The 12,460-nt window shown below is 56.9% G+C and overlaps 1 protein-coding gene across 1 annotated transcript; it reads right to left on the minus strand.

The window, feature by feature from the left end:
* Positions 1-3,229: 3,229 nt before the first annotated feature.
* Positions 3,230-9,229, minus strand: ECH1 (enoyl-CoA hydratase 1; the record flags this gene model as incomplete). The annotated part of the gene is given in 12 exon segments (XM_030970698.1): positions 3,230-3,641; positions 4,106-4,220; positions 4,223-4,254; positions 5,426-5,497; positions 5,993-6,063; positions 6,361-6,425; positions 7,252-7,300; positions 7,943-7,956; positions 7,959-8,066; positions 8,225-8,235; positions 8,237-8,305; positions 9,060-9,229. Coding segments are annotated over 12 exon segments (882 nt in total), but the record flags the coding sequence as incomplete, so codon positions are not given.
* Between the last annotated feature and the right edge of the window lie 3,231 nt (positions 9,230-12,460).

Below are 12,460 nucleotides of genomic sequence, written 5' to 3' on the forward strand. Positions count from 1 at the left end.
CCTGGGGACACCGGGGGACACTGAGGGGACACTGAGGGGACACCGACGGCACCCGGGGGTGCCCCAACCCCCTCGAACCCACAATGTCCCCCTCGTGTCCCCCCAGGGTCCCCAAGCCCTCCGGTGCCCCCCCAGTGTCCCCCTGTCCCCCACCCAGCGATGTCCCCAAGGCCCTGTCCCCCTGTCCCCCTGTCCCCATGTCCCCCAAGGCCCTGTCCCCCTGTCCCCCTGTCCCCCTGTCCCCGGTGTCCCCAAGGCCCTGTCCCCCTGTGCCCCCGGTGTCCCCTGTCCCCGGCGGGGAAAGCCTTAAGTCCCCGGTGATGTCCCCCCCCATGTCCCCAGGGACCTGACATTGGTGGCAGGTGGCACGGGCCGGGGGGCACGGGGTGACATGGGGGGCACGAAGGGGACGGGGACACGATGGTGGCACCGCATGGGGACACAAAGGGGACACAGGGGCGGGACATTGGGGCGGGGGGCACAAAGGTAGACAGAAGGGGACGTGATGTCACAGAAGGGGGATCCAGAGGGGGACACAGGGTGACATTGGTGGACCCCGGTTGGCTAATCGGGATTTGGGGACACGATTTGGGGACATGGGGGACACCAAGATTTGAGGACACAAAGGGGGACACGAAGGGGACTTTGGTTGGGGACATGGGGGGACCAGGAAAGGGGGACACAAGGGCGGGACATTGGGGACATTGGGGGGACACAAAGGGGACAGAAGGGGGACGTTGGGGGGGACAGAAGGGGGGACACGGGAGAGGGGAGTTTGGAATTTGGGGACTTTGGGGATTTGGGGACCTGGGGAACCGGGGGACGGGACTGGGATTTGGGGACATCGGGATTTGGGGACATTGGGCGTTGGCGACACCAAGATTTGGGGACACCGGGATTGGGATCTGGGGAGTTTGGAATTTGGGGATTTGGGGACTTTGGGGACTTTGGGACACCAAGATTTGGGGACATTTGGGACACCGGGGAACACTGGAATTGGGATTTGGGGACATTGGAATTTGGGGACTTTTGGGATTTGGGGACACTGGGGACACCGGGATTCGGGGACACCGGGACTGGGATTTGGGGAGTTTGGAATTTGGGGACTTTGGGGATTTGGGGACATTGGGGACATTGGGGCCACCGGGATTCGGGGACGTTGGGGACATTGGGGACACCGGGATTGGGATTTGGGGAGTTTGGAATTTGGGGACTTTGGGGATTCGGGGACATTGGGGACATTGGGGCCCGGGATTCGGGGCCACTTTGGGGTCTGGGGCGGGAGGTGGCCCCGCCCCGCCGGTGTCCCCGCGGTGGGGGAGGGGCGCTGATCCGGCCCGTCTGGCCCTGGGGACAGCTGGGGACAGCGCGGGGGGAGGGGCGGGCAACGACCCCTCCCCAGAAATCCCCCCGAGGGGGGGATGCCCCGCAGCCTCCGCTTTCCATGGTAAATGTGTGATTTTTATATTAAAAACATCTCTCTATCATGTAATAGAAAAAAATCGGATTTTAAAATCAAAATCCCTCTCTCGTTAAATGTTAAAAATTCGATATTTATAGAAATATTTTTATTATTCTATTTTAAAATAGAAAAAATATTTTTAATTTTTAAAATTATTATTCTATTTTTTAATATAAAGAATCGGATTTTTAAATAAAAATTTCCCTCTATTTTTTATATTAAAAATTAGATTTTTAATAAAAATTCCTCTAATTTTAATATAAAAAATTAGATTGTTTAAATAAAAATTACCTCTATTTCTATAATATTAAAATTGGATAGTTTTAGGTCCAAATTCCCTCTATTTTTAGTATTAAAAAATCGGATTTTTAAATCAAACTCCTTCTATTTTTTAATACAAAAATCCGGTTTTTTTACTCATAATCCCTCTATTTTTTAATATGAAAAATCAGATATCTCTATAAAAATCCCTCTATTTTTAATATAAAAAATTGAATTTTAAAAATAAAAATTCCCGTCTATTTTTAATATTAAAACCACGAATTTTTAAAAGAAAAATCCCCCTACTTTTAACACAAAAAATCGGATTTTTGAAATCCAAATCCCCCCCGTTTTTAATACAAAAACAAAATCTGATTTTTTAATCAGAATTCCCCTGATTGATATAAAAAAATCAGATTTTTAAAATCCAAACCCTCTCTGCGTTTAATAGTAAAAAAAAAAATTGAATTTTTTTACTCAACCCCCCAATTTTTGAATTAAAAATTTCCCGAATTTTCGGTCCTTGGGGAATTCCCCTCCCCCCCCCGCCCCTCCCCATGGCCGCCCCTCCCCCCCTAATCCCGATTATCGGGACCGAATTATCCCGGGCTGTCAGCGCCCATCAGCGGCCCGGGATCATCCCTAATTAACCCCCCGCCGTTAATTAACCCCCCCGGGCCTTAATTAACCCCGGAATTGGAGAAAACCCCCAAAATTTGGGTGGAATTGGGGGAAATTTGGGATTTTGGGGGATTTTCCTCATTTGGGAAGGTGGGGAAGCCACGCCCACCCCAATTAACCCCCCAATTTCTTAATTGCCCCTCCCATTCCCTAATTAACCCCTCCATTCCTTAATTAACCCCGCCCCACTCTGGGAATTTGAGAAAACCCCAAAATTTTGGGTGGAATTTGGAGGAAATTTGGGATTTTGGGGGGATTTTTTTATTCTGGAACAGTTGGGGTCACAGCGCCCCCAAATTTCTCTTTTTTGGCCCCAAAACCAAACGTAGGAAAGTGAGAATTCCCAAAATTCCTGGGAAATTCCCAAAATTCCCACCTTGGTAGACCCTGAGTGTCCAGAAAAACCCAAAAAAAACCCCAAAAAACCCCAAAAAATCCCCCAAAAACCAAAAAAATTCCCCAAAAACCAAAAAGCCTCCAACCCCACCCAAAAAAAAACCAACCCCCCCCAAAAATCCCAAAAAACCCCAAAACCCAAAAAAAAACCCCAAAAAACCTAATCCCCTGCCAAAAACCCAAAAAACCCCAAAAAACAAAACAAAGAACCCAAACCTCCCCAAATCCCTCAAAAAACCCAAAAAAACCCCAAAAAAAACAAAACAAAGAACCCAAACCTCCCCAAATCCCTCAAAAAACCCAAAAACCCAAAAAAACCCCAAAAAAGCCCCCCAAGGAACCCAAAACCCCTCCCCCCCAAAAAAACCCAACCCCCAAACCTCCAAAACCCCCCCAAAAAAACCCCAAAAATCCCCAAAAACTCCCCAAAACCCCGAGGTCTTTGGGAATGTCCCCCAGAGCCGGGTGGCACCTCGGGGACAGAGGAACCCCCTGGTGGCACCTGGGGGACACTCAGGGACAGGCCCAGGACCTGTGGGGACAACGGGATTTATTGGGGACACTGAGGTGGCCCCGGGGACGTTGGGGACACCGAGGGGACAGCGGGGTGGGGGGAGAAGGGGACACTGGGGATGCTGGGGACATTGGGGACACTGAGGTGACATCAGAGCTTGGCGAACGGGACATGGGGGACACTGGTGGCACTGGTGGCACTGAGGTGACACTGAGGTGACATCAGAGCTTGGCGAACGGGACGTCCTCGGGTCCCTTCTTGTCCAGCGCCGCCTGCACCGACTTGGGGATGTCCTCGGTCTGCAGCATGGCCATGTTCCAGGTGGCCTGGGGACATTGGGGACATCACTGGGGACATTGGGGACATGGGGACAGTGACAGGGACATGGGGACACTGGGGACATTGGGGACATTGGGGACATTAATGGGGACATTGGGGACACTGGGGACATTGGGGATGTCATCTGTCTGCAGCATGGCCATGTTCCAGGTGGCCTGGGGACATTGGGGACATCAGGACAGCCATGGGGACATTGGGGACATGGAGATGTGACGGGCAGGATGTGAGGGGTGGTGACACTGATTCTGCGGAGGTGTCCCTGTCCTGGGGGTGACACTGATCTTGGGGTGATCACAGGGATTTTGGGGTGACACACACCGCGTGCTGCAGCCCCTCGCTGACCGGCCGGTCCCGCAGCGTACACCAGGTTGATTTTGGGGTGATGACAGGGATTTTGGGGAGGTGTCACTGATTTTGGGGAGGTTTCACTGATTTTGGGGTGCCACGCACCAGCGTGCTGCAGCCCCTCGCTGACCGGCCGGTCCCGAGCGTACACCAGGTTGATTTTCGTGCCCTGCACGGCCACGGGGCTGCGGGCGGCGATGGCCGAGGCCACGCCCAGCGCACGTCCAGCAGCGTCTCCTTGTCGGGCAGCACCCGGCTGGGGGCACAGGAACCCCAAATGAGCCCCAAAATGCACCAAAATACACCCAAAATGTACCCCAAAATACACCCCAAAATACACCAAAATACACCAAAATACACCCCAAAATACACCAAAATATCCACCCCAAAATACACACCAAAATGCACCAAAATACACCCAAAATGTACCCCAAAATACACCCCAAAATAAACCAAAATACACCCCAAAATGCACCAAAATACACCAAAATACACCCCAAAATACACCCCAAAATACACACCAAAATACACCAAAATACACCAAAATACACCCCAAAATACACCCCAAAATACACCAAAATACACCCCAAAATACACCCCAAAATACACCAAAATACACCAAAATACACCCCAAAATACACCCCAAAATACACACCAAAATGCACCAAAATACACCAAAATACACCCCAAAATACACCCCAAAATACACCAAAATACACCAAAATATACCCAAAATGTACCCCAAAATACACCCCAAAATACACCAAAATATCCACCCCAAAATACACACCAAAATACACCAAAATACACCAAAATATACCCAAAATGTACCCCAAAATACACCCCAAAATACACCAAAATACACCCAAAATACACCCCAAAATACACCAAAATATACCCAAAATGTACCCCAAAATACACCCCAAAATACACCAAAATACACCCCAAAATACACCAAAATACACCAAAATACACCCCAAAATGCACCAAAATATACCCAAAATACACCAAAATATACCCAAAATGTACCCCAAAATACACCCCAAAATACACCAAAATATCCACCCCAAAATACACCAAAATATACCAAAAATGTACCCCAAAATATCCACCCCAAAATACACCCAAACCCACCCAAAATATCCGCCCAATAGATCCCAAAATCCACCCCAAAATCCACCAAATCCCCCCAGAATTCACCCACAATTTACACGGAATTCACCAAAAATCCAAATCCACCCAAATGCCCCCAAAACTGACCCCAGACTCGCCAAAATTTGGGGCCAATTATGGGGGTAAATTCACCCAAAATTTACCAAAATCCACCCCAAAATCCAACGAAATCTCCCCAGAATCCCCCCAAAATTCACAAAAATCCCCCCCAAACCCCCCGAATCCCCCCGAACCCCCCGGGTTTGTGCCCCCACCTGACGAGGCCGCAGCTCAGCGCCTCGGGGGCTCTCATGACGCGGGCGGTGAGCGCCAGCTCGTTCACCAGGCTGGGGACATTGGGGACATTGGGGACATTGGGGACACTGGGGACACTGGGGACATTGGGGACATCGTTCAATCCACCCCAAAATCTGCCCAAAATCCACCCAGGGACATTGGGGACACTGGGGACATCATTCAATCCACCCCAAAATCCACCCAAAATCCACCCAGGGACACTGGGGACACTGGGGACACTGGGGACATTGGGGACATTGGGGACACTGGGGACACTGGGGACATTGGGGACACTGGGGACACAGGGGACATCATTCAATCCACCCCAAAATCTGCCCAAAATCCACCCAGGGACATCTGGGACATCACTGGGGACACTGGGGACACTGGGGACATCATTCAATCCACCCCACAATCTGCCCAAAATGCACCCAAAATGCACCCAGGGACATTGGGGACACTGGGGACATCGTTGGGGACATTGGGGACATCACTGGGGACAGTGCTGGGGACACTGGGGGGTCACAGGGGTGCCCCTCACCCACCTCTGGCTCCCCACGATTTTGGGGAGGCGCTGCAGGGTCCCCACGTCTGCCGCCAGCCCCATGTCCACCTCCTGTGGGGACAGCAGGGACACTGGGGACACTGGGGACACTGGGGACACTGGGGACATTGGGGGACACTGGGGACACTGGGGACACTGGGGACACTGGGGACAGCAGGGACACTGGGGGACACTGGGGACACTGGGGACACTGGGGACATTGGGGGACACTGGGGACACTGGGGACACTGGGGACATTGGGGGACACTGGGGACATTGGGGACACTGGGGACACTGAGGGACATTGGGGGACATTGGGGACATTGGGGGGACATTGGGGGGACACTGGGGACATCCAGGGGGTCCCACCTTGACCTGGAACGAGGCGTCCTGGGAGCAGAAGCGAATGTCACAGGCCGAGATCAGATCCACACCTGGGGGGGGACAGCCTTCATCATCATCGTCATCGTCATCTCATCCCCATCATCATCCTCAGTGCCTCCATCATCCTCATCATCGTCCCATCCCATCCTCATCTTCACCATCATTATCATCATTCCATCCCATCATCATCATCATCATCCTCGTCCCATCCTCATTGTCTTCATCATCTCCATCCTCATCATCACCGTCATCCTCATCATCTCACCCTCATCCTCATCCCACCCTCACCCTCTTCATCTTCATCATCATCATCATCATCACCATCCTGTTCCCATTTTATCCCATCCTCATCTTCACCCCGATCTTCATCCTCATCATCCTCATCCACCCCCACATTCCAAACCCCAATCCCGGCCCCAACCTCCACCCTGACCTCAATCCCATCCCAAACCAAATCCTGACCCCAATCCTGACCCCAAACCCCAATCCCATCCCAAGATCCAACCCCAATCCCAAACCAATCCTGATCCCAAACCCTGACCCCAGCTCCAATCCCAACCCCAAACCTGACCCCAACCCTGACCCCAATCCCAAACCAACCCTGACCCCAACCTTGACCCCGACCCCAATCCCGACCCCAGCCTTGACCCCAAACCCCAATCCCATCCCAAACCCCGACCCCAATCCCAAACCAATCCTGACCCCACCCCTGACCCCAACCCCAATCCCGACCCCAATCCCATCCCAAACCCCGACCCCAACCCCAACCCTGACCCCGACCCCAATCCCGACCCCAGCCTTGACCCCAAACCCCAATCCCATCCCAAACCCCGACCCCATTCCCACCCCATTGCCACCCCGGCCCCGCTCTCTCACCGGCTCCGATGCAGGGCCCGTGCACGGCGGCGATCACGGGTTTGGGGCACTGCGGGGTTGTCGTGGGGTCAGGAGGGGTTTGGGGCATTGTGGGGGGATTTTGTGGGGTCAGGCCAGGTTTGTGGGGTCAGGGAACGTTCTGGGGTGTCAGGCCAGGTTTTATGGGGTCAGGCCGGGTTTGTGGGGTCAGGGAATGTTTTGGGCACTGCAGGGGGGTTTGTGGGGTCAGCAGTTTTTTACAGGCTCAGGGCAGATTTTGGGGCATCAAGCCGGTTTTGTGGGGTCAGCCCAGGTTTGTGGGGTCAGCCCAGGTTTATTTGGGGTTTCAGCCCAGGTTTGTGGGGTCAGGATGGGTTTGTAGGGTCAGGATGGGTTTGTGGGGTCAGCCCAGGTTTGTGGGGTCAGGATGGGTTTGTGGGGTCAGGATGGGTTTGTGGGGTCAGCCCAGGTTTGTGGGGTCAGCCCAGGTTTGTAGGGTCAGGATGGGTTTGTGGGGTCAGCCCAGGTTTATTTGGGGTTTCAGCCCAGAGGTGCGGGGTCCCACCCGTTATGGGGTGCCAGGGAACGTTCTGTGGGGTCACACCGGTTGTGGGGTGCCAGGGAACGTTCTGTGGGGTCACACCCGTTATGGGGTGCCAGGGAACGTTCTGTGGGTCCCCCCGCGCTCCGGGGGTGCCCGGCCCGGCCGCACCTTCTCCATGACCAGAAGCTCTCCTGCAGCTCCAGGATGCGCCGGCGCAGCGCCCAGGCCCGGCGGGCGGCGTCCTCCTGCGGCAGCTGCGCCAGCACCGAGCCCAGGTCGGCCAGGTCGATCCCTTGGGGGGCACAGGGGTCACAGAGACCCCCAGGACCCCCAGGACCCCCAGGACCCCCCCAGAACCCCCAGGACCCCCAGAACCCCCCAGAACCCCCAGGACCCCCCAGAACCCCCCCGGCCCCCCCGGCCCCCCCGGCCCCGGCCCCCCCGGCCCACCGGCGGTGAAGGCTGCCGCCCCGGAGCGGCGGCGGCGGCGAGGGGTCCTCAGAGATGTCCTGGAACGCCTGCACCAGCTCCCTGCGCCAGCACACACCAGTACGGACCAGTACGGACCAGTACGGACCAGTATGGACCAGTACGGACCAGTGTGCACCAGTATGGACCAGTATGGACCAGTATGGACCAGTACGGACCAGTACGGACCAGTGTGCACCAGCTCCCTGCACCAGTCACACCAGTACAAACCAGTACGGACCAGTACAGGCCAGTAAAAACCCGTACAGAACAGTACAAACCAGTACGGACCAGTATAAACCAGCTCCCTGCACCAGTACAAACCACTAAAGACCAGTACAGAGCATTGGTGTGTCCCGGTGTGTCCCAGTCCATCCCAATGCCCCCCAGTCCCCATTTAACCCATCCCAGTCCATCCCAGTGCTCCCCAGTCCATCCCAGTCCCTCCCAGTCCCTCCCAGTCCCCATTTAATCCCCCCCAGTCCATCCCAGTCCCTCCCAGTTCCCCTTTAACCCCCTCCCAGTCCCTCCCAGTCCCTCCCAGTCCCCATTTAACCCATCCCAGTCCATCCCAGTACTCCCCAGTCCCCCTTTAACCCATCCCAATCCCATCCCAGTGCTCCCCAGTGCCTCCCAGTCCCTCCCAGTCCCCATTTAATCCCCCCCAGTCCATCCCAGTCCCTCCAGTGCCCCTTTAACCCATCCCAGTCCCTCCCATTCCCATCCCAGGGCTCCCCAGTCCCTCCCAGTCCCCCCCAGTCCATCCCAGTCCCTCCCAGTGCCCCCCAGCCCCCCCCAGTCCCCCCAGCCCCCGCACCTCCAGCACTGCAGGTTGAGCGCGTTGCGCTTGCTGGGCCGGTGCAGCTGCAGGTGCAGCACCTGCGGCCGCTCCTGCGTCACCCGCAGCGTCTGCAGCGCACGGGGGGACCCGGCCGGGGACACCGGGACACCGGGGACACCGAGGACACCGAGGACACCGGGGACACCGAGGACACCCGGGACACCAGGGATGGCACCGGGGACACCGGGGACACCGGCCGGGACACGGGGACGGCACTGGGACGCACTGGGATGGGATAATGGGATTGAGCTGGGGGCAATGGGATCGAACTGGGGTCACTGGGAGCACTGGGAGCACTGGGGCCGCAGCGTCTGCAGCGCACGGGGGGACCCGGCTGGGGACACTGAGGACACCGAGGACACCGGCCGGGACACCAGGGATGGCACCGGGGACACCGGGGACACCGGCCGGGACACGGGGATGGCACCGGGACGCACTGGGATGGGAATGGGATACTGGGATTGAGCTGGGGGCAATGGGATTGAACTGGGATGGACTGGGAGCACTGGGATGGGATAATGGGACACCAGGGATGGCACTGGGGACACCGGCCGGGACACGGGGATGGCACCGGGACGCACTGGGATGGGAATGGGGACACTGGGATGGAACTGGGACGGGATAATGGGATTGAACTGGGATGGACTGGGAGCACTGGGATGGACAGGGATGGGAATGGGATTGAACTGGGGGCACTGGGAGGGACTGGGATGGGAATGGGGACACTGGGATGGGATAATGGGACACTGGGACGGACTGGGAGCACTGAGATGAGAATGGGATTGAACTGGGGTCACTGGGAGCACTGGGATGGACAGGGATGGGAATGGGATTGAACTGGGGTCACTGGGAGCACTGGGATGGACTGGGATGGGATAATGGGACACCGGGGATGGCACTGGGGACATCGATGACACCGAGGACACCGGCCGGGACACTGGGACGGCACTGGGACACACTGGGATGGGATAATGGGATTGAACTGGGGTCACTGGGAGCACTGGGAGCACTGGGGCCGCAGCGTCTGCAGCTCACGGGGGGACGGTACCGATGGCACCGATGGCACCGATGGCACCGATGGGGCGGGACAGGGACACCGGGACAGCACTGGGACACACCGGGATGGCAATGGGATTGAACTGGGGGCACTGGGAGGGACTGGGATGGACTGGGAGGAGTTGGGAGAGCTGGGACAGGAACTGGGACAAACTGGGACAAACCGGGACCTACTGGGGACCCACTGGGGACAAACCAGGACAAACTGGGACAAACCGGCGGTCACGTGACGGGGCTCAAGGTCCCTGGGGACAAACTGGGAACAAACCGGGACGAACCGGGACAAACCGGGACAAACCGGGACCAAACCGGGACAAACCGGGACCAAACCGGGCCAGACTGGGCCAGACCGGGGCCGCCCCTTCCCCACTCACGTGCGCGCAGCAGCCGCGCGACCCCCGCCGCCAGTGGCTCCGCTCGCCGCCAGGGGGCGCCCCGCGCTTCCGGCCCCGCGGCCAATGGCGGCGCCACGCCCCCTCACGGCGGAGGAAGTGACGCAGTAACGAGGCGGAAGTGCTGCAGGGGACCGCCCTACCGAGGCGGAAGTGGTAAGGAGGCGGAAACGAGCGTTGACCTCGAGTTTGTCCGGAAAGTTTCCGAATTGCGCCCGAATTCCCCCGAACCCTCTCTGAACCCCCCATAAACCCCCCAGATTCGTCCCAAAATTTCCAAATCCCCCAAAACTTCCCAAATTCACCCAACCCTCCCCAAAAACCCCCAAAAAACTTCCAAAATCCCCAAAATCTTCTCCAAAACCTCCCAAATCGCCCCACAACCCTCCCAAAACCCCAAAACCCCCAAAACCTCCCAAACCCCACCCAAAACCCTCCAAAATCTTCCACAAAAGAATTAATTCCAAAACCGCCGAAACCTCCCAAATTCTCCTAAAAATCTCGAACCCCCCAAAAGTTTCAAACGCCCCCAAACCTCCCCAAATTCTCGCGGTTTTGTTTCCCAAACAACAACTTTATTGTGGGGGAGGGGCTCCGACCCCTTCTCCTTAAATGGGGGGGACACGGGGAGGGGGCTGCACCCCCCTCAGCCTTAAAAAAAATGGGGGAGGGGCTGGGGGGGTCCCCAGGGGATTTTGGGGGTCCCAGGGATTTTGGGGTCCCCAGGGGATTTTGGGGTCCCCAGGGGATCCTGGGGGTCCCAGGGGATCCCCGGGGCTGCGCTCGGGGTCCCTCAGGAGGCGTGCTGGGCCGTGGAGAAGCAGAGCTTGAGCGTGTAGGGGTAGGGCCCGTCTGGGGGGGACACAAATGGGGGTCGGGGGGATGGCCCCGGGACCCCAGGACCCCCCAAACCCCCAAATCCCCCAAGGCCCCCCAAATCCCCCCAGACCCCTCCCCCAAACCCCCAATGCACCCCCCCCAGACCCCCCCAAAGCCCCCCCCGGGGGACCCCTCCCCAGGGGCCCCCCAATGCCCCCCCGGGACCCTCCCGACCCCCCAAAGCCCCCCAATGCACCCCAAATCCCTCCCCAGACCCCCCAGGACCCCTCCCCAGCCCCCCCCGACCCCCAAATCCTCCCCAATCCCCTTCCCAGCCCCCCCAGGAGGAAGGGGAGGATGAAAGACAGGACGGGGAGGGGGCTGGGAGGATGAGGAAGATGAAGAGGATGAAGAGAATGAAGAGGAGGATGAGGATGAGGATGAAGAGGAGGATGAGGAGGATGAGGAGGATGAAGAGGATGAGGAAGATGAAGAGGATGAGGAAGATGAGAAGGATGAGGAGGATGAAGAGGATGATGAGGATGAGGAAGATGAGGAGGATGAGGATGATGAGGATGATGAGGAGGAGGAGGAGGATGAGGAGGATGAAGAGGAGGATGAGGATGATGAGGATGATGAGAAGGATGAGGAGGATGAGGAGGATGAGGAGGATGAGGAGGATGAAGAGGAGGATGATGATGATGAGGAGGAGGATGAGGCCGAAGCACTCCCTGGGGTTCTTCATCTGGAAGTGGTTGAGGAAGATGAAGAGGAGGAGGAAGGGGACGATGAAAGGCAGGGGGGGGGGGGGCTGGGAGGCTGAGGATGAAGAGGATGAGGAGGATGAGGAGGAGGATGAAGAGGAGGATGATGATGATGATGAGGAGGATGAGGATGAAGAGGAGGATGATGATGATGAGGAGGAGGCCGAGGCCGAAGCACTCACTGGGGTTCTTCATCTGGAAGTGGTTGAGGAAGCCGAGCGTCTCCAGCGCGTCGCTCTTGGAGTCCCACTCGAGCAGCCCCGAGGAGCTGCGCTCGCCTGGGGGCAGGGGGTCACACGGGGTCTGAGGGGGGTCTGGGGGTCACCCAGGGTCACAGGGGTCACAC

This window comes from Camarhynchus parvulus, unplaced genomic scaffold (assembly GCF_901933205.1).
Source record: "Camarhynchus parvulus unplaced genomic scaffold, STF_HiC, whole genome shotgun sequence".
In the NCBI taxonomy this organism is placed as follows: Eukaryota; Metazoa; Chordata; class Aves; order Passeriformes; family Thraupidae; genus Camarhynchus; species Camarhynchus parvulus.